At 41.2% G+C, this 24755-nt stretch overlaps 1 protein-coding gene across 2 annotated transcripts; it reads right to left on the bottom strand.

The window, feature by feature from the left end:
- Nucleotides 1-29: 29 nt before the first annotated feature.
- On the bottom strand, nucleotides 30-24125 carry LOC126393192 (immunoglobulin-like domain-containing receptor 2). 2 transcript variants are annotated; one of them, XM_050049146.1, is made up of 10 exons: nucleotides 23997-24125; nucleotides 20034-20420; nucleotides 15003-15122; nucleotides 9623-9679; nucleotides 7009-7155; nucleotides 6710-6877; nucleotides 6133-6261; nucleotides 5371-5716; nucleotides 4142-4877; nucleotides 30-3271 (listed from the first exon to the last, which is right to left on the bottom strand). In XM_050049146.1, exons 1-10 carry the CDS (start codon nucleotides 24112-24114, stop codon nucleotides 3236-3238), a joined length of 2244 nt encoding a protein of 747 aa, XP_049905103.1. In that variant the 5' UTR covers nucleotides 24115-24125; the 3' UTR covers nucleotides 30-3235. The 2 variants fall into 2 exon arrangements, with proteins under 2 accessions (XP_049905103.1, XP_049905112.1); XM_050049155.1 differs by lacking the exon at nucleotides 9623-9679.
- Between the last annotated feature and the right edge of the window lie 630 nt (nucleotides 24126-24755).

Here is a 24755-nt window from a genome sequence, read left to right as displayed (position 1 = left end):
CTGTATGGACAGAAGTGTTGTAACAAATATTTTATGTGGATGGCAAAACAAACAGCGACGCAGATATCTGTGGTCGAGCTGGCAGAACTGGCATGTGAGTTTTGACACAGCTGTGTCGTAAAGACAGGCAGTCTGTGGTTACAACAATGAACAAAGACATGAGTCATACTCAGTTACACATTGTCTCCTTTACAGAAAAGTAACGAGTCATCTCACACACACACACACACACACACACACACACACACACACACACAGACACACACGCACACGCACGCACGCACAGTTGTCAGTACCAGACAGCAGAAAACACAATGGAAGTAAACTCAAACACTGACATTAGGATTTTCTCAAGACGAGCCTCTCGACATGCAAAAATGAAACAGTTTGGTGTGGTGTTAGAGCAAATAATTAATGTGTGCTTTGTACATGTATGTGTGTGTGTGTGTGCCTATTGATAACATATGAAGATGTTGGTTTAGCCGTTGACTCAGCAGTGATTAGAAAAGGCTGAACTGCAGTTATCAGATCGAAGGCACTTCAGCTTCTGTACACACTCACACTGGAGAGCTTAAACAAACATAATCATTTACTAATTACATTGATCATATCACACCACGCACATAAATAGATCCAGTTTACATATAAAAATGTCATCCTGTAGTACAAAAATCTTTAAAAGGCAAGTGGCAGCTCAATACTTTAAAGGTTTACAGAAAAAAATACAACATTTCATCAGGTTTTAGTTCCTTGGAAAATCATTAATCTGTGCAAACTAACATGTTTTAATAGAAGATGGACAGACATACAGGGAGGAGACAAAAGTAATTGCTTCATGGATACGGAACGTAACTTATAAGTAACTAAATCACCACTGCAACTGCTGCAACAAATGTGGGTCATGTTAGGTCAGAAATCAGACTGCAGTATTAGTTTAGCACTTGTAGCTTATTGTGTTTGGTGCATACTGTATGCTACTGTGACTTTCCGATTGACTGACCGATCAAATACATTTCTGACAGGCACTCCTGCAGTGTGGGCACACATTATTTAAATTCTGTTTTCATCTTAAGTTGCCTTAAAAACCTTTAAAATATACATTAATAAAATCAGACTTCTTCTCTGTCTGATAAATTTTGCTACATGGCTTTCAACCTGCTCATTTGCATGTACGACTAAGTTGCTGTACATTTTTTGGCCAGATGGGGGCAGCAGTAGAAGCTGTAAACACACTGGGATATTATCATGTTATAAAGCTGGTATGGTGAACATTTTAGCAAACAGTTGTTTATTCCGATATCCAGGAGATACAGAGCAACATAAGCATTCATTGTGAGTCCTGTCTGTGTCCACTTGACGATTATTAGTCCAATATTCACTCTCATATCAGCTTTGATTTGCTCTCCCAACAACTCCTGAGGGAGGTAGCTGCCAAGAGCTCCACTATGTTCACCAGCTAGTCTTTGACTTTGTCTGTGGTGCTGAGCAGGTGGTGTAAAGCCAGTTTTTAGCCCTTTTTATTAAAACTAAAAACAGCTGCTGCTGAAAACAAGGCTGATGAGAGCAGTGGGAGGGAACCAAAGCCGTATAGTTGTGGGCAACAAAACCAAAACAATGAGCTGAAAGACGCTACAACGCTCATTATTGTTGAGAGGAACTGCAGAGTTGGGTGATAATTTGTCAGTATAAGTAACCACTCTCACATTATTGATCCACTGTCAATAAAATATTAGTTCAAACCTTGCGTACGGCTGGACTGTGAATTTTCAGTGTGCCAAATTGTGGCCGAGTTGTTAGATTGATAGTCAGTAGTGTCTGTAATGTGAATTCCTGGATATCAAATGTTCATCTGCACTTTTCTGTAGTGGCCCCAGGAATATTCTTTTTGTAATGTGTGTAATGTGAAGTAGTATATCACCAACCCAATTGCCAGAAAAAATGATGGCATTGTATGTTTCTGCAAACCATGGATACCTTACATTTGCATGTTATTATGTTGCGAATACTTTGAAACTTTACCTTTCAACAACACTGTGGCTAATGTGTGGTTATGTTTAGGCACAGAAACCCACTGGTTATGGTTAGGAAAACATCATGCTTTGGCTTAAAATGGGGGCACAATCCTGGCAGGAGAAGCAGCGATGTCTTGGTAAAAAACAACCTCCTTTTGGGGCACTATCACAATCAACAGGTTGCTACAAAACACCCACATTTTGGAGCCTAAAAAGTCGTTGGAAACACAGCAATGACTCACTAAAACACAACCACTTTTGTTGTTTGCAGGTCTCTGGAGCTTGACAGGTGTCTCACCTGGGTGTCATGCCACCCACCGTCCCCTCCCCCTTCTGATGACCAAGTCAGCGTATATATTACTTTGCCAACATTTACTTCTGGCGACTGGGCTGATACCTCATGACATGGTTAAGCTATGTTTGAGTCAGTAATTGAGGACTGTTCACGACTACTCAGTTTGAAAGAGCAACAGCCACTTGGGAAACTCCAACGCTCGACCGACCACGGCGTTTATAAGTCCAGTCCCGCTTTAGCTTAATGTAGCTTTAAAAGTCCTTTTCCACGAGGTGTATACATTATTTTGTCCACCCCCTCTCTAAATACACATGATATTATCATTTCTTACTGTTGGTTACTACTTCAAGCTTTAGTTAGCATTAAAATCTCATAGAAGCTGTCTGCATTAGGTGCTTTAGTCCCTGAATGTGTTACTGAATGACACAGGGTGTATACTGTCATTCAGCTGAAGCTACAGTCTGTCCTTTACAATAATGCTGTTGTTACATACGTCCTTTTCTACAACTGTGCTTATTTAAAGCAGATACCTCATCAAATGGAAATGAATGCACTCATTGTGCTGGAAGTGTAAAGCAAGTCTTCTCTGAAAGGGATGAGGGGGAAGACGAACGGCGTCCTGCTGGGAGGGACAGTCCAGGTCATACACCCAGCCCACATTAGTTCAGTGTTAGTCCAGCTGAGATATATATGAGGCAGCCGGAGACAGAAACGGAAAAGTGATGACTTCATCGTTCAGCGACGTCACAGGCAGAAACCCCGGTGACAGTCTCTGTAGTAAAAGTGTCTGTCGTCCGTTTCGTCATTCGTCCGTGCTGATTCAGCTTTCCTTTACACTCAGTTGTATATTTTTGCAATCAAAGTCAATTCTCATCTTTCATCAGCGGCTCTTGTAGAGTGTAAATACTAGTGCGTGGCTTTCAGTCACTCAGACGATGAGGGAGTCCCGGCTGAGAAGAGTGCCCTGGTAAGGATAAAAAAGTGTAAGTGATCGGAACAGGAGCAGAGAGTTTACACCAAAATATGAACACGTATCTTTTCAGTGGAATTAGAGAGTAATGAGACAGTAAGCATTAGACAAACAGGGTTATTATGGAGAACCTGGAACAAATTGCATTACAACATTTTCCAAATTATATAAAAATTTGATTGAAGCCCCTGAAAGCTCCGTTTTGCAACAAAATTTAGTCTTTGATGCTGAATACATCATTGTCCCAGGTTTGTCAGGGAGGAGACAACCAGTTATGATTGTTATGGAGAGTAGTTGTATACAGAACAAAGTATTCTACCTAGTTTTCATTGTAGTAGCGTCTGAACCTGACCTGTCAAAGGTACAACAACAACACTTACTGTAGTCCTACTTTTTTTTTTTACACTGTAAGTCAGAGTTTCTAAACCACAGAGCTTGGATCCCATGTGGGGAAGATGATGTGACATACGCTAATTTTCCAGGGTTTTAAATATATAATCTTTTCTGCATATGTTCCTAAACCATCAAAGTTCTACCCCCAACACTGGGACTTTTTGCCACTTGGAACTATGTACAGAAACTAACTTTAATCCCTGGTTCCTCCAAAAAAACTGAAAAAGTTCTGGGTTCCCTCAGTGGAAATGCCCTAGTAGACTCCCTAAAAGCAGGAAAATACAACATTGATTGTTAAAAACTCCGTCGTTAGCCTAGTGTTAACATTTTCATCAATTACACACTGGTAACTAGTTTTCAATAACTATAAAAGATGCAATATTACTAGCTCTACTCACTGCTGTTGATCTGCAGTGTAGCATTGCCAGCATTCAAGCCTACCAATAAGGTATAGTCTTAAATGTAACTTACCACTTTCCGCGTCTTGTCTCTGGGCTCCTCTCTGCGCCCCGGCAGGGAATAAACAGGAGGTTGAGAGGGGCGACTGTTTGCTGGGAGCGGCCGTGGAGATGGCCTGTCAGTTCTGCTTCGCTCTGTGTCTGAGTAAGGAGGCAGTGAATCTGCCTCAGGCCTGTTACTGGGCGAGCGGCTGCAGTGCCGACTAGATTCCCCGCTGCTCTTTTTTGAGCTGCCCTTTGAGGGTGTGTCCGAATCCTCCTCACCCCGGGCCCCAGTCTTCCCCTGGCTGACCCCTCGCAACTTAGCCTTACGCTCCAGCAGACTGTTCAGGAATGTGCCATCGTAGTCCTTCTCTTGAGAAGAGGTTGATGGTGGACTGACTCTGGGAGGAGGTGGCGCGGGGCGCTCGCTATCCCACGTGCCCCTCCTCTTTTTGGGTGACTGAAGTGGGCTTATGTCATGTTCGTTTTTCTTGTTTCGTCTGGGATGATCTTCGCGGTCGCTGTTGTCTCCCAGCTCATTTTCATGATTGTAATAATGCTGAGGTGGACCATTACGGTAGGAGGGATATCGACCGAACTCCAGAAAATCCATCTCATATTCTCCTCTGTCTTCTTCCCTTTTCACTTGCCCTCTGCCTCCTCTCTGTTTGTAAGAAGCAGCAAACTCCTCCAACTCATCCAGTGAGCCAGTTCGTCCGGCAGTACGGTATGTCTTTCTGTGCAGATGTTCTGAACGAGGGTTCCACCTGCAAAACACAACAGGAGGCCAAGAGAGGACCAACAGGGAGAGGAAGGTGTCAAGAGATCATGCGGTCAACAATAGTATGAGTACTGTGTATCTTTGAATGGATTTATAAGTAGCTGTGATTTAACACACTTCTGTAAATGGATTACAGTTGGCTTTGTTGGGTAAGCTGATTGCTTAAACATCATTTACTGTATTTGGGAAAACCCATTTCCGCTTTCAGGTAGGGGATTAGAGAGACTGTATTTTCCCTACTAGAGTTCTCCTGGGGAATTTCTTGGCCATGTACACAGGTAACCTGGTTACTAATCGTCTTTTGTGCCGAACAAAGACTCAAAATAATCCCACCCAAAGTCCAATTCAAAACTGACTCTAAAAGTCTAAAACAGTTGTTTGTCACTACTGAATATTTGACAGGTTACAAGTGCAAGTAATAACTGTGCTTTGTCTGTCCTCTCACTGCACCGTCAGGATACACAGATGAGTATCTGTACCTGCTGTGGTTGTCCTCGTCACTGTGATTCTGTTGCCGTTGACTTCGACCAGGCCTGCGCGACGGTGAGGAGGATGGAGGGTCATCGCTGTACCGTCGCGGAGGAAGAGGCTCTTCCTGGCAGCGGCGGGGCTGTGAGTCGTTGTCGTCGCGATATCGTTGGGGCGAAGGGGGTTTGTCACGGTAACGCTGCGGCTCTGGGCTGCGGTTGTCACGTGAGCGTTGGGGCTCAGCCTGAGGGTCGTGGTCAGGGATGGCGGGCAGAGCTTTCTTCTGGACGTTTCTGAATGTTTGGCGGAAGCCGGAGTCTCCCTCGTGGAGGGAGCTCAGCTCGGACAGGCTACAGGCTGGACAGGTCAAAATGAAGGAATGGATAAATTAAGAATGACTGAACAACAGATGAACAATCAAACAGAAAACACCCCATCAAGGAAGCACAGAATTTTAAAGAAACAAAGACACTGCAGAATGAGAAAGAGCCGAGATCTGCAAGCAATCAGTGTTTAAGTGAGAATTGTGAGGTGAGGTGAGAAGGCATGCACACCTGCTGCTATGCACATCTGAACTACAGGAAATTCAATACGCAGAATGCTTGTGCAGAGAAGCATGCCAAGACAAGCTCAAGAGGATAAAAGCCAAAAAGACCCTACTGACAGTAGAGATAGTGAAGCATGCATTGTCTATTGAGTGCATCAACATGCTACAGAAGATCCTGACAGCATTTTCAGAGAGTAAATCCACAGGAGGATTTTACGGAGCTTACACTGGTGGCTGTTGGACCTTGCAGGGTTGAAGTGAGCCAGCTGTTTCTCTACATATTGTAGCACCCTGAGAGACTCCTGATCCTGAGGTGAAGGCACGCGGTAGGGGACCCCTACAGAATGCATCGGCACTGCAGATACACACTTGACCCGTCAGCATGGACAACTAATGTTTGTCTTTGTGTGTTTGTTCTCTGTTGATTGAGAACCATACCAGTACTTTTGCTTGTTGTTTATTTCAATATTTCATTTTATTGCCATTTCTGGCCAAAATTGCAGAGTAAGATAGTTAACGTACAGTAACATGAGAACAAACACAACAACTTACAACACTGACAATATCAAATAGAAACCAAAAGAAACAATTGCATTCCTCACTGAACTTTTTTAGCATGCAGTTCGTTAATGCCTAAGAGAAAGACTGCATTTTTAAAATGAAGTTAATCTTGGAGATTATGAAAATACAATATTTCAAAGTTCAGAATAAACTCTAGAGGCTTAAAGAAAACAAAAAAACAAACTGATATGGTCTTTCAATAATTCTAAAAACACAGATTCACTCGTTAATAAAGACCTCACCTGCTGTGAGTATGCTGCCATCCGAAGGGGGGACAGTGGACATCTTGTCCACCAGGGATGGTGGAGCAATGGGGACCATCGTTGGGACACCAGTCACAAAGTATGGAGGGTAGGCAGGTGTTTGAGGGGTGGAGGAGCCTGTCTTTATGCCCTTACCTGCCTCATACACTACAAAAACAACACACAACCCAGTCAGACTTTACAGACAAACATACTTTTAATTAATCATCAGACAATATTCTGGGCGCTGACTTTACATCTCTGTGTGTGTGAGTGTGTGTGTGTTTGTTTATACTCACAGTGTCTTGGGCAGCAGCATGTGTCCGGGCAGCACCAGCAGCTGACGTAGCAGCAGCAGGAGTGAGGACAACACTGGCACCAACAAATCCCAACCAGCAGCAGGAATAAGACACTGCCCAGCGCCACAGCTGCCACAAACACCCACTCTGGAAGTATATACAATAGATAATACTGTATTTATATAAGTGCTAACACGTACTGAAGAGAAACTGTTTGGTTTAATCAGATCACTGTGTGTTCTACGATACTAAAAATGGATGTTTGCTATTGAGTAATCTACTTATTTAGCATTGCACTCCTAACACGGTCAAAGTCACAATAGACAGTTTAAAAAAAGGATCAAAATATCTTTTACTTTCGTCTACATTGTAAACCCAAAGTCGCTGGCTTCAAGCTGACATGACGAGCAGGCTGCAGAGGTCTTGTAAGCTCACCTCTTTCACTCCACTTTTTTTTTCATTTTAAACTTAAAGTCTTGAGCCCCAACTGGCGCTGACTGAAGTGCTATCACTTTCGGCAATTTTACAGATTTCAGTAATACTCCCCAAGACCTAATGACTAAGAAGGTTAAGGCAAATAATAGCGAGAACAGTCTGGTAAGTTTTGCATCACTTTGCTGTAATGCTGCCTTTAAAACAAAGGAAAAACAGCACTAACAATACTATGATATCCAAAATCTAACATATCTTGGCTTACATCACAATATAGAAGTAATATCGATATATTGCCAAATCCTAGGTTGAACCCAGCAGCAGCCTCTGGAGCTGAAAAATGAAGCCAACACAATAGTGCCAAAAACTGCAGTTATTTGAATGGCCACTTGAGGCTGGCCTTTAAAGCAAGTCAATCCTCATAGACCTCAATGTTAAAATCCACAAATTTACAGCAGAAATAAACATGTTTAGAGCCTAGTACAAAAATCAGTTTTGGTCTCTATAGCTAATTCCCCCCTTCATGACAACTGTACGGGAGGTGAATTTTTTTATAACTTATCCATTTACATTCTATCAATGCTTAAAGTTATGCATATTTAACGGCAAGCGACTTCAGACAACAGGCTGCCAATAGTGTCTTTGACTTCTCAGTGAGATCCACCCCTCGCTTCTCCACAGCACTAGCCTCTCACCCAAATATGGTCACTTCTGGCTCCAAAAAAACTTGACAGCTATAATTGAAATGCCAAACTCGAGGCTTCAAAACAGGAGTCCACAAACCAATGGGTGACTTCAAGGTATCTACGTCCATTATTTTTACATGCTATGTTTTGAACCTATTTTTCAATACATGCATGTAAGCTGCTTGAAGGGCTGATGGCTTATAAATTCTTCCTTAATGTGATGTATTGCGAGGAAGCATTCCTGTAAAGCTGTGTGACACCAGCTGATTTAGAGAAGGCCGGATTGTTGAAAAGTGTGTCTTTTATTATTGGGAGTTTTTATTTACTTTCGCTGTTTTCCAGGAAGTGATTGTTTTCCTCAGAATGTAAAAAAACAAAACAAATTAAATCTTAATCAGAAGATGAATTACATAAAAAAAAATCATAAGATTTTACACACAGTGTTGGAGTATTAGAGAGCTGAAGTGAGTGATAAAGCAAGTACAACAGATGAAATACATGTATCTGTCTACAGGGACAAAGCAAAGGAAAAGGAAGGAGAGGGCAGATAGGCTAACATTGAACAATGTAAAACCAACGACAACATTGTCTACACACACACACACACACACACAAACACGCAGGAAGCCAGATTTTGCTACAGGAAGGAAAGGGACAGTTTACGCTGCTCTGGAAGATACTGAAAATCTGGCTGTGACAACACGTTAGCTTGTAATGGGATCTCATTTGCAACCATTACGCCCTCCCCCATCCTCAAACACACACACAAAGATTGTAGCTAACAAAGTACATGTTAGACATTGCACAGCTCTGTGGGAGTCGACATGGACAACACGTACTAATGCAACACTAACACCAGAGATAAGCCTCCAGAGTGAATCATACCATGTCTCTTTGGGAGCTACTTCCACACAATCCATCTATTCATTTATCACCTCGCCACAAACTCTGTGATAATTAAATATGAATGACAGGAATTTTATGTGACATAAACAATCTTCCCTACCTCTTCATCACTGTGTTTTTTTACTGGGTAGTGTCCAAATGATGTGTGATGACATGCTAACCACAACCATAAATAACTATAATGACCATAATGGCTGTTTTCCATCTTAGAGGGAGTGATGACCAGGTCATTATCTGACGGGCGTGGATCAGTCTGCTGGGCTAAATACAGCTCTGAGACTAACTCTGTCGAAGCCTCATTATTGCTGAAACACAAACACTCGTTGTTTTATTTGCTGGTGTGAGAGGAAAATAGGTAAACTGTATCAGAGCTGTTAGCGTAGGAACCATCAAACATGGTGGAAAAGTCTTGTTTGCCTCTCATAATTGGATCAAGTCATGCACCAAGTCTCAGAGCCTCTTCTTCTAAATTTCTTCTCCCAATGACCACCACCATCCAAATGGTTCCTGCACGCATGGTTAGAGCAGTAGGTAGGGTTAGTATGAATGGAAGCAACCAGGTGAGGGGGGAGAATACATTATGCCCCTACCTGGCATAATCTTCAAATCAAAGTCTGGCAGGAGATCTTCAGGCACACCTGAGAAACCTGGAGAGAGACAGAGCAGAGGTGGCAACAGGAGAGGAGGAGAGGAGAGGGGGATGGGGTTGATATAAATGATTGATTCAAAGAAAGTTTGCAGCAGCATGCATGACGAGAGAAGGAAAACAAAACCAGAAAGAGGTGCAGAGGAAGATAAAGAGAGTTGGCAGGTCAACAGCGGCATGCACCAGAGGTCATTCTGGTCTTGTTCCAGAAAGTCTCCCTATCAGAGCAACTGATAAACAGACTGATCATCTGATTTCTGGAATCAAAAGCTGTGAGGTTATCTGTCTGGTAAGAAGACCGACTGGAACATGAATCATTCTCATGAAGACAACATGACAAACAGGCAGGAGCTGTGAGTAATGTTACATGCAGAGCTGCAAAAATCACAGGTGGGAACATTCCTCACATCCAGAGTCAGCAAACAGACTGCAGAGAAATGTTTTCTTCCTAAGACTGTTTCTCTGTGTTTGTCTCTCTGCTGTCTGTCCGGTGAAGAGTAGTTGATCCTGGATGAGGCCTGGAGCACCATAAGGTTATTATTTCTCACAATAATAAGCTCTCTTTGCCAAATTTCACAAATCATCCCACTAATTGAATTTGGAATTAACAGCTGAAATTGCACGTCACCTCGCTAAATGTGCTCTTTCATAATGTTGAAACATGTGCCTTTTCTGTCCACAATCTGAAATAAATTACAGATACTTACTACAGAAATTGCTACCTAAATATGAGGAACAAATAATTTTAACAAAGATTTAAAAATGTCAAGTTGCAGTTTTACAGGGAGCTCTGAGTGGGCATTTTTCTTGGCTAGGAACAGTGACTTTCACTGGTTGCTTTTCTTTTAAAGGAGCTTTATATGACAATCCGTGTGCTTTGAGACCTAGAGTTGTCTTGCTTTGGTCTGCTTTGGTTTTTTTTTACAAAGTTGTATAATTGCCTAGAGTTGGTTCGTGTTCTCACGGCAGCATTTACAAGCAGACCAGATAAAATGCCTTGCGAGAGAAAGCTGCTCTTGATAGGTCAGAATTTCCATGCAGGAAAAATCCAGGAAGTAAACAAAACGTTGAAGAAGAGTACACTTGCAAGATAAATGTGACACTTTCTAATGTCACAATGGAGGGACAACTACGCAGGTAGTCCACGCTGCTCATCGTGGACTATATCGCTGTCATTGTTCATTTTAGACAAACCGTACAGTTTGAAAATGAGGCGCAGTTCCAACTAGAAAACAATGTTCTGATGCTTTGGATGTGCTGAATGTGCATATTAAGGCAGTACAGGAGGAGGTGCACATTAATAATCCTCCAGGACTATAACATGCTCATGTTTAACCCAAACAAGCATGAGCAGTTGGATCACAGTCAGAACACTGCATACGAACCGCACCAGAGTTTGTTTGTAATCGGACCTAGACCACCTCTTCAAGAAGGTCTCAGCTGGTTGTTTTGGTGCACACCCCAGTGCGACTGCTGTGTTCACACCTGCCCAAACGAACTGCACTTGGGGGACAGACGAATTTGTGTTCACTTGAACCGAACCAAACAGGGCAGGTGTGAAAGCACCCCCAGAGCGTGTCTTTGATTCAGAGTCTGATTCAGGCTGACTGTACATGACTCTCACCACGGAGGTGGCTGACGTAACTAACAGTGCGAACAGTGCTAACAATGGCAACAGTCCTAACAGAACTAACAGTGATAACCAGAGGCTAAATGAAAGGTTGATGCTACGCTTCTGCTATGCTGTCATCCCAATATAAGCAGTAACCACCGAATGAGTGCAGTGCAGAGCAGCAGTGATTACCTAGCCAGTGGGATACACACGCACAAGCATGTACGCGTAGCTGGGTTGTCAATCATAACAAACAACAGAGAAGCTCAAATTACAACACACACAGAGGTAGAGTGGCTTCATTCTCCTTTCAGGACACCATAACTCCACTATATCTTTACAAAGCAAAGTTATTTGCTGCTATATTAACTGAGTGCCATATAAAGACCATTTAACTACGGCTACATAAATTTTGGTGGAGGGTGAGACTGATTGCTTCTACACATAAATATGTGTTCCAGGGAAAGAAAGGCGAAACCTGAACACCCGAATTAACCAAAGCCCTTGAAAACCATCACCACTTGCCAGTTGTTGTTCTGCTTATCTTGCTTCATGTCTTACTCCTTTCATTTTTGTCTGTTAACACAGCTTTAAGGGACTCCACACAAGGTCAGCAGATGTCTAAATGAAACATTAGCATCATAGATAAGGGGGCAGCGTGTCACACAAGCTGGAACTAAAATGTATTGTGTGTTTTGCTTGGGTGCACACTGTATACCTATGTGAGTATGTAAGTTGAAGCTTTTTGAAAAGTGAGCAGGTGAGAGTGATGTGAACAGATACTGGTGTTGTACTGTTGATTGTGTGATTATTGCAGAGAGGAGTGCCGGGCGTGAGAAAGAAGGACTAGAGAAACAGAGAGCAGGCTGGACTGTCTTGGCCTCTGGCTGACAGAGCACATACCTCAGTATCTTTCTGGGAGGCTAAACATGTTATTTGCTGGATTTGAAAACAGAGAGTAATCTTAAGTTTATTAAAGAGCAGCTGAAGCACCGTGTGAACAAACTAGGTGCTGAACTTAGCATTATGTGCATTTCAGGCACCTCCAGTTCTGTATCTATTGTTTAGTCTTCTGCCTCCCTCCTGCTCAAGCAGTTGAGGCCAGTTCACTTGTTGAGTTCCTACTCACACATGAATTTGCCTGCAGGCTGGTGATTCAGGAAGATTTACTCTCACATACGTTGCTTGTTTTGCCCTATATGGCTATCCAGGCAGGCGGGTGGTGTTTGTACACTACCACGTATACTCCTCCTATAGAGATTAACTGTAAAGCACATCCACACACACATGCATATTAAAACAATATATCTATTTTCAAGTTATTTTCTCTTTCTCTCTGTTAATTCTCTTTCCAGGTCTCACATGACTTCACAAATGCTGTCCCATTTTTCATATGGCCTCTGGAGCCCAGCATTTGATTTACTTTAATGTTTAGTACTATTATATATCATATTTCATTAAACCCCATCGTGAAAATCTCTTTCTGCTTGCCCTCAGAGGTCAGGAGTACTGGTGAGCTACAGAGGTTTTCTTCATACTTCCATGACTCTGGGCCAAATAAATAAATAAATACATAAATAATTCTTTCTTTCTAAAACAAAAATTCAAACATTACACTAGACAACGGATGCATTAAAAGGTCCACTTAACTAATTAATTAATTCATGGATGAGTGGATCACATAATATTCCTTCATCCATTCATCATGGGCCACACCATTTGTTTGATACTTCATAATTCATTCATTGGTTATCCTTTTTCATGTTCATCCGCACATATTCACCATCTGGGATTTAATTAAAGCTACTCTGATATATCGGACAATACTACGGTTATTGCAGATATATTGGTAGCAGTGTATATGTCGGCTTAAAAATAAAGAACTTGAATTACAGAAATATCAAGTAAGATTTTAGGTTATGTCACCATTGCATAATTTGTCCACCAGCGAGTGCTGAGAAGTTCATTTTAAAACAGTAAAATATCCCACTATTATCTTTTTCCACCACAATTTGTTAGTGTATGCGGGTTTTTTAAATGCAGGGAAAAAAGGCATAAACTCCTTTCCCCATTGTCAGTATACCAGAGCTATGTACGCAGCTCTACAGCAGACTGTTTGACATCATGGACGGGCCAGAAAGCAAGTAAATAAACTGTAGAAAGCAGCATGGAGGCCAATGAAAATGTTGTGGTGGTTATTTCTTCTTTATATCTCTTACTTATTTAGTCTCTCTCTCAAACGCGGTGCAGACTAAACTTTGAACAATGTTCAAATGCTGCTTGGACGGAGACGGACAGCTTGTCACTATGTTATGCTGGCAAACGGGCTAAAATTAGTACGTCCACTCAGGCTTCGTATTTCCAATGGACTCTTGTATTGAGGAACACTTTGAATGTGGCAAATTATCTGCCTCGTGCATATTTCAGTGTTCAATGTTTCAATGAGCTATGATGAGGACAATGAAAGTCAAAGGGGAGAACAGAGAGAAGGAGAATCCTTCTTTTTATCAGCCACTGAGTTCTCAGTCGATCAGTCGAGTGTCTCACATGGTGTCACCCTCCATCTTTTGTATCACCGTGCTCTGCTGTCCCCCCTCCACATCATTAAATCTTACCCCCTCTTCTCTGCTGTGAAGCCATTCTCTAAAAAAGACAAAAGACCCCGAGCCAGTCGCAGTGGCCCCAACTGTTGTTATGGAAACACAACAAGTGCCTCACATGCCATATTAGCTACACCAAAACCAGGAAGTACAATGCTTTGGCACTGTGGTAGATGAAGGGTCTCTCAGGCCACGTTAGAGACAGCAAAGGGCAACTCATGTGGGAACATCACGTCATCTTCATTTATCTGTAACATATCACCATGGGGTCGTATCCAACATTTCACCGGATTCAGAGTGCACTCAAGTCTTTGCAAACTGTAAAAGCTTATTGTCCAGTACTTGTGTGTGTGTGTGTGTGTGTGTGTGTGTGTGTGTGTGTGTGTGTGTGTGTTCTGTGCATACACATAAGTCTCTGAGTGCCAACCAAACAAAAGTTCAGCCGAGGAGTATTTAGAGCACCAAGAGCCACACAGCCTCCCAGCCGTTGCTATGGTAACATTTGTGACTGAACACAGACAAGTACATTGTCACTGTAAAGATACAACACACTGCAGAATATTCAACAACATGGGACACACTGATCACACACGCACACACACACAGAATTAAGGAGCATGTCAAACACTCAAACAAGCGGTAACTATTCTGCACTAACTGAGTTTCAAAACCTTCCTGTCAACGTACAGTATGAGTGAATGCAGTTGCTATGAGTACAGATTAGGCCAGACTGCCCAAGAAGTGCCACTGTTTGTTATAAATCTACTCGTTAATGAGCCTGTGTTGTGCTGTCTGTGATGAATAGGCCAGCTTATAAGGCCGTGTTATGTAACAGCAGCTCGTAGAAAAATTCAATTTATTTTGTGATTAATTACACACAGTTTACACTGTACAGTGCTGGTCAGAGATACTGCAGCATGAAGTCTGATTACATCTACAAGTTGATTGGACACCACTAGAATCAATGACTCCATAACACATTGTTTAAACTGGTCAGTCATGTAAATTTGCAGGTCAAAGTTTAACAATGATGAATCTGCCAGAGCTTGAACCAAAACTGGAAACAAATATTTCTATACAATAGGCATGTTGGGAGAGAAGTGTGACCTTACCAAGAACCAGCAGCTCCACAGAGGCTTCATTCTGTCCCTCTAGATCATCAGATATGATCACTTTACAGATGTAAACTCCACTGTCGCCCCACTGGACCTCTCCTATGCGCAAGTCTGCCTCTGCAGAAGAAAAAAATAAGATGATGTGAAACAAAATCCTCCCAAACTGCCCCTCTGTTGTATGAATGCTTCACATTTGAAAAAAAATGCAATGTCATTTCTTGTATTCTCTTTATTAATTGTTGTCTGTATCCCTGAAAATAGATGTAACCATAGAGCCGTGACCTCACTGTTACACTGCTGGGGGTGAAAAGAAACCATCAAAGACAACAGGGTAAATGAACATGGTAAAGATATAAAAACGTATTTTTCTTCTTTCAACATGCATTTTCAAAAGCATGCAAATGGTGGATTTTTTTGGTGCTGACTCCTGACAATTCGGATACACACTTGGAGACACTAAATGTCAAAAATTATATGGAAACCCAAATCATTGTTCATTTCATTTCAAAACCACTGGTATTTATCTGCTGCTTTACCAGCCTCCACTCTTCTTATCTGGGAAGATTTCCCACAAGATTCTGGAACCTGGCTGCAGGGATTTGCTCCCAGCTACTAGAGCATTTGTGAGGGCGACCATTGGTGTTGGGTGATACGGCTTGGCTCACAGTCACAGGCATAGACTGTATAATAAAGATGGACGACATGACAGCTCCCCATAAGGGAAGCAAAAACATCCTGATCGCTACCTGGTAGCTGACTGTAGTTCAGGTCATAAACCCCACCACCTCTATGTTAGTGGATGAGACATGGTCCAAACTAAAAACCAAATAACACGTCAAATATATTTCTTAGTTTTAATTTTTTGATACGTTTGATTATAACTAGTTGTTTGATGCTATAGAAAGCGGGTTTGACGTCATGATTGACAGCTGTGTGTCCCAATTGGTGTGCTTGCAATCAGTGGTGCTGCCTGCAACTGGTAAAACGGTGGGTACTTTATAACATAGGAATCGCTACTGTACAGACACCAGCTCCAAATGACCTTAAGTGCTATATCGTAAGCAAGTGAACTTGCTTGAGTTTCTTCAAGACGTTTCTCATCCAAGAGGTTTCTTCAGTTCTGATGGACTGGTGCAGAGTTGCAGGCTTTAAACCCTGTGTAGGTGTGTGCCCTTACAGAGTCAGACCAGTCTGTAAGGACATCTTCAAGAAACCCAAGCAAGTCCAATTTCCTACTTTATAGCACTTAAGATTACCATGACCTGGATGACTGAGAATCTTCACCAACAAGCTCCAAATGACATCACCAGCACAAGATGGCAGCGGCCATATCTGATATTTTGGCTTCATTTGTGTACAGTGGAAGGAAGTGGAGATGCACTGTCCATCTTTATATACAGTCAGTGGTCACATGGTTTGATGATGTCAAGTTCTTCCACAGCAAACTCAGAAAACCAGACTAGCGATGAAAAACTGGACAATGTTGCCCACATACTTTTGGCCACAAAGTGTATTTGTGATAACTTGGTCAGAATAATGCATGAAATTACACTGCATTAGTCATTTTCATGGAAAAGCCTTAAAAACAGTTTAAATATAGCTTTGCCCATGAATCCAATATACAAATAACACAAAACTGGGCTGCTGACTCCATTGTGAGGCGGTCAGACATGAAAACATAGCAGACAGGAAATAGGGTTGTATAATTCACTTCCTTTTCCTGTTAGCCAAGGAAGGGAGAGGAGAGACAGGCTGACCAGCCTGCACCACTGTTACTGTCTCTATTTTAACACAGCTCCACTCATTCAGCATACAATTTTATGGTGTATGGGTCACACACTCCAAAGACATGCAGGTCAGTTGGACTGCGAACTTTTAAAGGACCATGAGCGCAAGTCAGTGTGTTGGTTTTTTCTGGGTTAGCCATGTGATTAACAGAACTCCCCCACCTCTGCCCAGTGCATGCTGGGACAGACTTGCTGTGACCCTGAATAGGATTACATGAGTCTGGGTGACTGAGCGTCTCTAAAGGCAACATAGTTCAAGCTCTCGCTTTTTTTTTGTCCATTTTAACATTGCTGTCCTGACCTGTCTCGGGACAGGAGGTGGAGTGGGACAGAAAAAGAGAAAAGACGAAGTGAAAGAAAAGCCTTACAGCGAGAGAAATGCGTGTGTGGTTGGTGGGATGTGGAGAGAGATCTAGAGAGGGGAAATAAAAGCGGGACATTGAAGTACATCAGAGGGACAGAGTTAGAGGTCAGGATGAATGAGAGGACAGCATGAAACCCCTTTCTTTTGTCTGTGTCCCTGGCTGGTGAAGAGAAGGTTGATTCTTCGGCTAGAGTTAGAGCTCCATAAATCTGAGGCCTGCAAACAAGGCTACCTCTCTGTCTTCAACAAGCACAGTAGTGTCCCTAGGATGATCCTCAAATGACATGATAGTAAGACAATAATGTAGGACTGAGGATAAGGGGGATCATGCATACATAAGTATGAACTCCTTTGGCTAAACTGCGGTAAACTGGTGCAATATTTTGTTACACTACTGCCTTTATTAGCAGGAGAGATTTAATTGTGTTTACTTGAGCTAACAGTCTTTTTTAAGGGTAGCAAGGGTAGCATCAATGCTTTAAAAATTCACAATCAGTCATGACAGCAGGGAACACCCCACAGTTTTAACAGATGGTATCAAGAACATTGTTATTTCTGTGACTGCAGCACATACAAGGGTATAACTGATACAACTACTAACATCAACTCAATATCTTGATAAAATAAATAGTAAGCATTGACCAAGTGATTATAGCAATACTTAATACACTCATGGCCATGTGGGGAAGCAGGAGCTCCCCTTTCTGTTGCCAAGAAACAGGCAACACAGAGATTAAACATCAAGGCATTGAGGCTCGTGTAACCACTGTTCATACCGTGCAGAGTTTTATTAGTGAGGCTCGTGTAACCACTGTTCATACCGTGCAGAGTTTTATTAGTAGACTGTGACTATAAAATAAAGGATGTTTTGCTGCCTCTCACAACAGCTGTAGTCGGAGGAAAAAATAATTTAATTTGTCGGGCCAACTGCCGACGACTTTTAAGGTGTAACCTTAACTTTATTCCATATGACAACTTTGACTATCACTTTATTTTTTTATGACATACACTTTTAGTTATGAATGGATCTTCAAGTGTTGAAAGACATATATGAATTTCAGGTGGGTTATGTGAACAAAAAAAGTGTGTCGGAGCGTCATTCCTGCGGGCTCTGACAACACTAAACCCCCAAAATAACAAACTAAAAACTAAATGCACAAACCCACTATTTTTAAAAATCCCATGGAGAGAGACTCTCACTGCAGCCTGTTTATTTTGTCCTGAAAATGTCTGCGTGCAACCCCGTTCTGTGGACGATAAATGAGGTGCAGACTTCCCTCTGTGTTACTGGTGATGAGGAAATACAGTGAGTGCTGGACGGAGCAGTGAATGACAACAATTCAAGGGTACTGTTTGCGGTGGAAACGCTAAGCACACCTAAGGTCTAGGTACCATGTTTGAAGGGTTACTTTTGGTTCCAAAGGTACCATACCAAAAGTGTTTGGTGGAAAGGTAGTTTTACTGTTGGGTGCCAATACTGCAACGGTATGAGATTTTGCCGATATGATAGAATGACCAGATGAAAACAGAGGGGTTATTTTTGGTCGAACAAGCGTTTTATTACTATAATTAAAACTACTATCTACTACCATTTTGTTAAATAAAGTATGTTTAAAAAGTCTCCCCTTTGAACATAACTAAAATAAAGGGTAGATTTTTATTACAGTTGCATTTTTTTCAATATTATAGCAACAGACACAGTATGATACCTGCTAACTTTTATATCATGGTATACCTTAAAACCAGTATATCACTGCAACCCTAGCCAATACCAACATATCTACGAAGGTAGTGTTAGAAAATCATATGTAAACATGTGTAAAAAGTTCAGTTTTACAATCTAAATGCTTTTATTGAGTCTAAATGTGTAATTCCATTTTAGGATTGTTACTGAGATACATTTGGCAATGGTAATCTATTATACTTCTCACATGCTTTAACTGCAGTATTTGGGGCACTTTCTATTTATGTACAAGCCAAACTTCACACTTGATTAGTAATTCCTGACTGGATGGATGGTGAGTTTTGCCTTTTTTGTATCCCTCAGAATCAACCTCCCCGTCTCTAACGTCTAATATCAAACTCTTTTCTTCTCATGCCAAACTGTGGAGTGGGCAAACAACCGCTACTGGTGGTCATGTACTTATTATTTCTGTGTTATGTAACCTGATTGTTCTGAAAGCTGTAAAGGTTTTCAGTAAGGCCTCACCCTCAACTATATGTATGCAGAATCTCACTGACTTCATGCTGGGCATTAAATCAGGAATGTGTGGTCAGGTTGGGCCAGTGCTCCGATTTATGGTGTGCATAAAACTTGCCAGTCTTGGCAGCAGAAGAAATAAGAACATTAGTTTGGATCAATATGTTACAAAAGAACCAGAGAGGCTGCTTTTTTCTTTTATGCACCAAGTAACCTGGACACAGCAAAAAACAGACCATTAAACCGAAACTAAGAAAATGCTTTCAAGTTAGTTTCATAATGCTGCTCTATATTTATATTTGTGTCGTTTGTTTTTCCTTCAATGTCTTTGTTGTTTTTTCCAATGTATATTTCACTACATTTTCTGCTTCTGTAAAAAGCACATTGTGATACACTGAATGAAAAGCTAATCCTATACGGCAGGCTGTTTCAGCCATCACATGTCCACAGTATTTGGCCTCAATAATTCTCCAGCACAACCTGCAAACTACAAGCAGATGAAGTGAAATTCCATCTAAAGCCGGTGAGCTAAAATTCAGCCCATTGCTCTAAAAGAAATGTGTTGACTTTGCTACACAGCTGCTGAGTGATTTGTAAAGAAAAGATTCAAGATAACTATTAGCATGGACATCAGAGAAACAGAACCAGAGGTGCAAATAGTGCCACATAAATCTTACTGTTGATGATGGAGATGTCTCTGCTCTTGTAGTACTCTGACAGTGTGATCGAGGAGCCAGAGATGGAGGCCACAGTTCGGACTGTCCGGCTGCTGTCAGCGCAGTCGAGGTAGCTCGCCGTCATCCCCGTCTCGTACCCTCCGGCGACTCCTCTGGTTCCACCTGTCAGCCCACCTCCTCCCTGGCCTCTGCTCAGGCTGTCGGCGAAGTTGAAGGAATCTCGCGTGCGGTCCCTACAGTATGACTTGTAGACCCACTGCACCACAGGGGTCTGGGTGGACACGGTGTTGTAATGACACGGCAGAACCACCGACTGGAACAACACAGCATACCTCTTCTCGTCTCTCACAAACACGTGAACCCCCGAGCAACGGAGAGGGAGGACATCTGTGGGAGGATGAGGAGATAAGTTTTCTATAGTATTACAATACTCCAGTGATTGTTGTTTGGATATCCATGGGGACATTGCAAACAGGAACTACTAATAAATAAATCAGAATACTGTTATTGGTGCCAATCTGTTGTTGTTGGGATGCAGTGTCTTTGAAAACCTCCAGCTTATACAAACACCACAGATCTGCCAGCTAAAACAGGTTTCAGTAATAACTGGGAATGTGTAATGAGGGGGATTCGAGGACTACATCAGCAGACAGCAACACACGATGATTCAGATGCTAAGTCCAAGCTTAAGGAAACACATGTATCCGTTTGCTCACTTTAAGAATAAAAATACCTGACAAATCACAGGCACCCCTGATTGAGTCATACACAGCATCACCTCCCTTTCCCAAAAAGAGGTAGTGACATGACGGGATGAACACTAACAAGAAATACCTTCTTACTTATTTTTTATTTTCCTTTTAGCTGGAATGAAATGAATCATCGTGCAGTTTGGCCAGATAAGTGCAGAAAAACAAGGCTGTGTTGGCTTGCTTCTACTTGGTGAAACCCGACTGTGTGCAGAGTTGAATCTGGGTCACATGACGACCAGGAGCTCCAGCTCGGCAGTTCAACAGCAACACACACCAGAGAGGTGTCCATGTGAGAAAACACACCCCCATACACCCAGAAACATCTGTGCATGCTGGTGCTGTGTGTGTGTGTGTGTGTGTGTGTGTGTGTGTGTGTGTGTGTGTGTGTGTGTGTGTGTGTGTGTGTTTCTCAGGCTAAGCAGTGGGAGGTGTTACTGAACTGGACCAGTGAGCAGGGATGAGATGAGGGATGAGAGGGGGGCGGCTTCACTTAATCCAGACCAGGCCTGTTGGAGGAGTTTTGTTTTCTTTTTATTACTGAGAGTGAATCTGACTGAACACCCTCACCTGGCGTCCGAGAACCGACAGATTTCATCAAGAACACCAACAAACTACATTTAGCACAATGTTATGTTCACCAAGACTGTCTGTTCTTGGCTGTTTACAGACTTTTACAAGAGCATATACTGACACTTCTCTTGATTAAAAAACATCACAGCCGATCGATTAGCTGATTGACAGATAATTCATCGACTACATTAGCTGGTTCTACCCTCTCAGATGTGAGGATTTGCTGATTTCTCTTTTCTAAATTATTGTAAATAAAATCACAGGACATGAATCTCCCCTTTAAGTTGTTTGCTGTTCAGTAGGCTACTGTAAGGTCAGTTTACACTTTGTAAATTTAAAAAATAAAACTTTTAGTAGTTAAAGCCTTTACATACTGTCTATGCACACTGCATGGTACTTTTGCGCTTTTATTTTTCACATCAATTAATCTGAATTCTGTAAGTCACCTGATTCTGAAGCCATATTGTTTTACAGTAAAAGTTTGGCCTGGATTGTTGTGAGTTCTGTGAGTAAAAGCAGCAACTCAGACCAAGACAAATCAAGCTGACTTAAACATAAACTCCTCAGGGAGAACATTTCTCTGAGACTTCTGAGAACTGGAACAAAAAAAGTCAGGAGGTTGGTCTTCCTGAGATCACAGGCTGAAGGGCGATCCGGGCTTTATTGGTTTTCAGAGGCAGCCACCTCCAGAGGAGAAAATGAAAGCAGGAGGAGGAGGAGGAGGAGGAGGGGAAAGATAGTTACTGTTATAACATTGGACAGAGGAGCCTTGCTGAGAATGTTTGAGAGATTTGAGTAGCAGTAATAAATATTGCTGCCTTGATTTATCTGCTTTTGTGTGGGGAGAATAATTTCCTAAAACAAAAATTACAGATATTTCACTGATCTGTCATTGCACCTGCTTTTCTTTTCATGGAGATGGATGTGTTACGTGCCTTTAAGAATACATTTTGTTTAATGAAAAATGACACTACTTAAAGAAACCCATTATTAAATGTGCAACAATTGGCCCAGATGCCACTGTAGTATACTGAATGACTTTAGTATATAGTATATTGCATGATGCTATTGCTCCTGTTGCATATGTATTGCATAATTATCATATCATATTTATAATGTTTTCCCGTTATGGGTTATTTCATTATAGTTATTAGAACAATGCATCTATATATCATCTAATATAATCTTAAAATGTTTTGCATTTTCAAACCAACAGTCCAAAACCAAAAAATATGTAGTTTACAATCATTTAAGACCAAGGCAACCAGAAAATGTGCACATTTGAGAAGCAGGACCCAGTACATTTGAGCCATTTTTTGCTTTAAAAAGACTTGAATGATTAATGACTATCAAAAAAAGTTGCAGATTCCTAGGTTGTTGATCGACTAATTGATTATTTGACAAATGTTTCAGCTACAGTGTCTATGTATACAGTTTGTAGAACATCAGGAAGCCCCAAAATACAATGTATAATCAATGGTATAATTCGGGTATACATTGCTAGCAGACATTTCAGGATTTTAACAAATAACAAAACGCCTATCTGAAATTTTTGGCGTTTAGATTGACTGCTCTCCAGCATGTATGCTACTCAATGATGATTCAGGGCCGAACTTTAATCACTCTGAAAGAAAGCTATGGTTATCAGCATGCACTGCAGTGGAAATACTCTTTAATAGAAATTTTATCTGTGGAGCACTCTGTTGCTAGGATGAAGGGGCAGGATATATCATGTTTGAGGCTAGGAAGGGGGCACTCAACTTAACTAGAAGAATGGTATGAACTGGTTATTTGTATTTTGTCTTCATTTTTACTCAACTCTATATGGTATAGTAGAATTTAGAGAAAGACCCATGGGGTCGGGAAAGGTCAGGGTTGAGGAATGATCAAAGGGTGCAGGTGTATATGTTGTGTTACTTCTTAATGTCTGTTACTGTCTTTGTAACATAACAGTACAGCTGTATTATGAGGTATTTTTTATACATATTTTATATATCAAAATATAATTAAATACATTAAATTAATATAAATAATTTTATTATCTGTATTATTTTCTATAATATAACTATGTGATGTTAAATCTCCCTCCTGGGGTTCATCACGTTTTATCTAACCTTACCCATGATCATCTCTGGATCATAATCATCCATGGCTTTACATGCATCTGCAGTGCTATGTAGAAATCTTTCCTTTACTAAGTCGACCTACATTAAGTGGTAAAGTGTCATTTCACTGAAGGACCCAGTTGAATCTGTCAGAAGTTAGACCCTCTGATCCACAAGCCTCAAAGCTCCTGCTCGGATCATTCACACATGACTACCGTTAATTAACAGTTGACTGCAGCACTGCTAGCATACCACAGAGCACCGAGCTGTAACTTAGCATCACTTACTTTTATACTTTTCTGTGTGAAATAATGCAGCTTCGGCAAAATGAACCGAACCTTGGTGTGCTAAGGAAGAATACACAACGTTCATCTTTCAAAACATTAATATCAATATGGGACAGAAAGTCTAAATGCTAAATGTGTCCGTACAGGCTCTGTCTTGACGCTATCTTACTGTTTCTCCAAACATCTGAGTTAAACAACCTGTTACACCACCAACAGAGTGGACTCCTCCTTTTTTATCCCTTCTCTTACCTGTCAGGCAAACGATAAAAATCCACCACTTCGGCAACAAAAACATTGTCCAAGTCCTGCAGGTGATTTCCCTGAAAGTTTTCTGGTGACCGCCGTCTTGTTTTCTCCTCCGTCTCATCCCTGGACGGTGTTTGCAGTTAACTGGCACATAACGGGACCGCGGCGCGCGCTCAGCAGGACCACAGCGGACCTGCGTCAAGCTCGTCAAAATAAAACTCACAATTTCCGGTAAGGGCTTTCCAAATAAAAGCTTTGTTGGCAGGAAGTAAATGAAAAAACAAGTGTTTCTAAGGTTTGAGGAAAAATTACGACCTGTGTTCTACTGAAGTGTAAGCTTTTATAATAATAATAATAATAATAATAATAATAATGATGATGATGATGATAATAGNAGTGTAAGCTTTTATAATAATAATAATAATAATAATAATAATAATAATAATAATAATAATAATGATGATGATGATGATAATAGTCGTAGTAGTATTAATATTAGTATAAGTATTATTAGTATTATTATTGTTGTTGTCATTGTCATTATTATAATTAGTAGTAGTAGTAGTAGTAGTGGTGGTATTATTATTAGCATTTATTAATTAAGAATTTGATTATCTAATTTTTTGTATAGCACTTTGCTTCACAAAGTGCATGAAAATAAGACAGCAATAACAATGCAATATTAGAAAAATTGTGTGTACAGAGGCAAAAATAGAACAAAGGGAAATAAAACACAAATCAAAAATTACAAATCAGGCACTA

This window comes from Epinephelus moara, chromosome 1 (assembly GCF_006386435.1).
Source record: "Epinephelus moara isolate mb chromosome 1, YSFRI_EMoa_1.0, whole genome shotgun sequence".
Classification (NCBI taxonomy): Eukaryota; Metazoa; Chordata; class Actinopteri; order Perciformes; family Serranidae; genus Epinephelus; species Epinephelus moara.
This window is presented reverse-complemented; position numbering and strand designations above follow the sequence as displayed.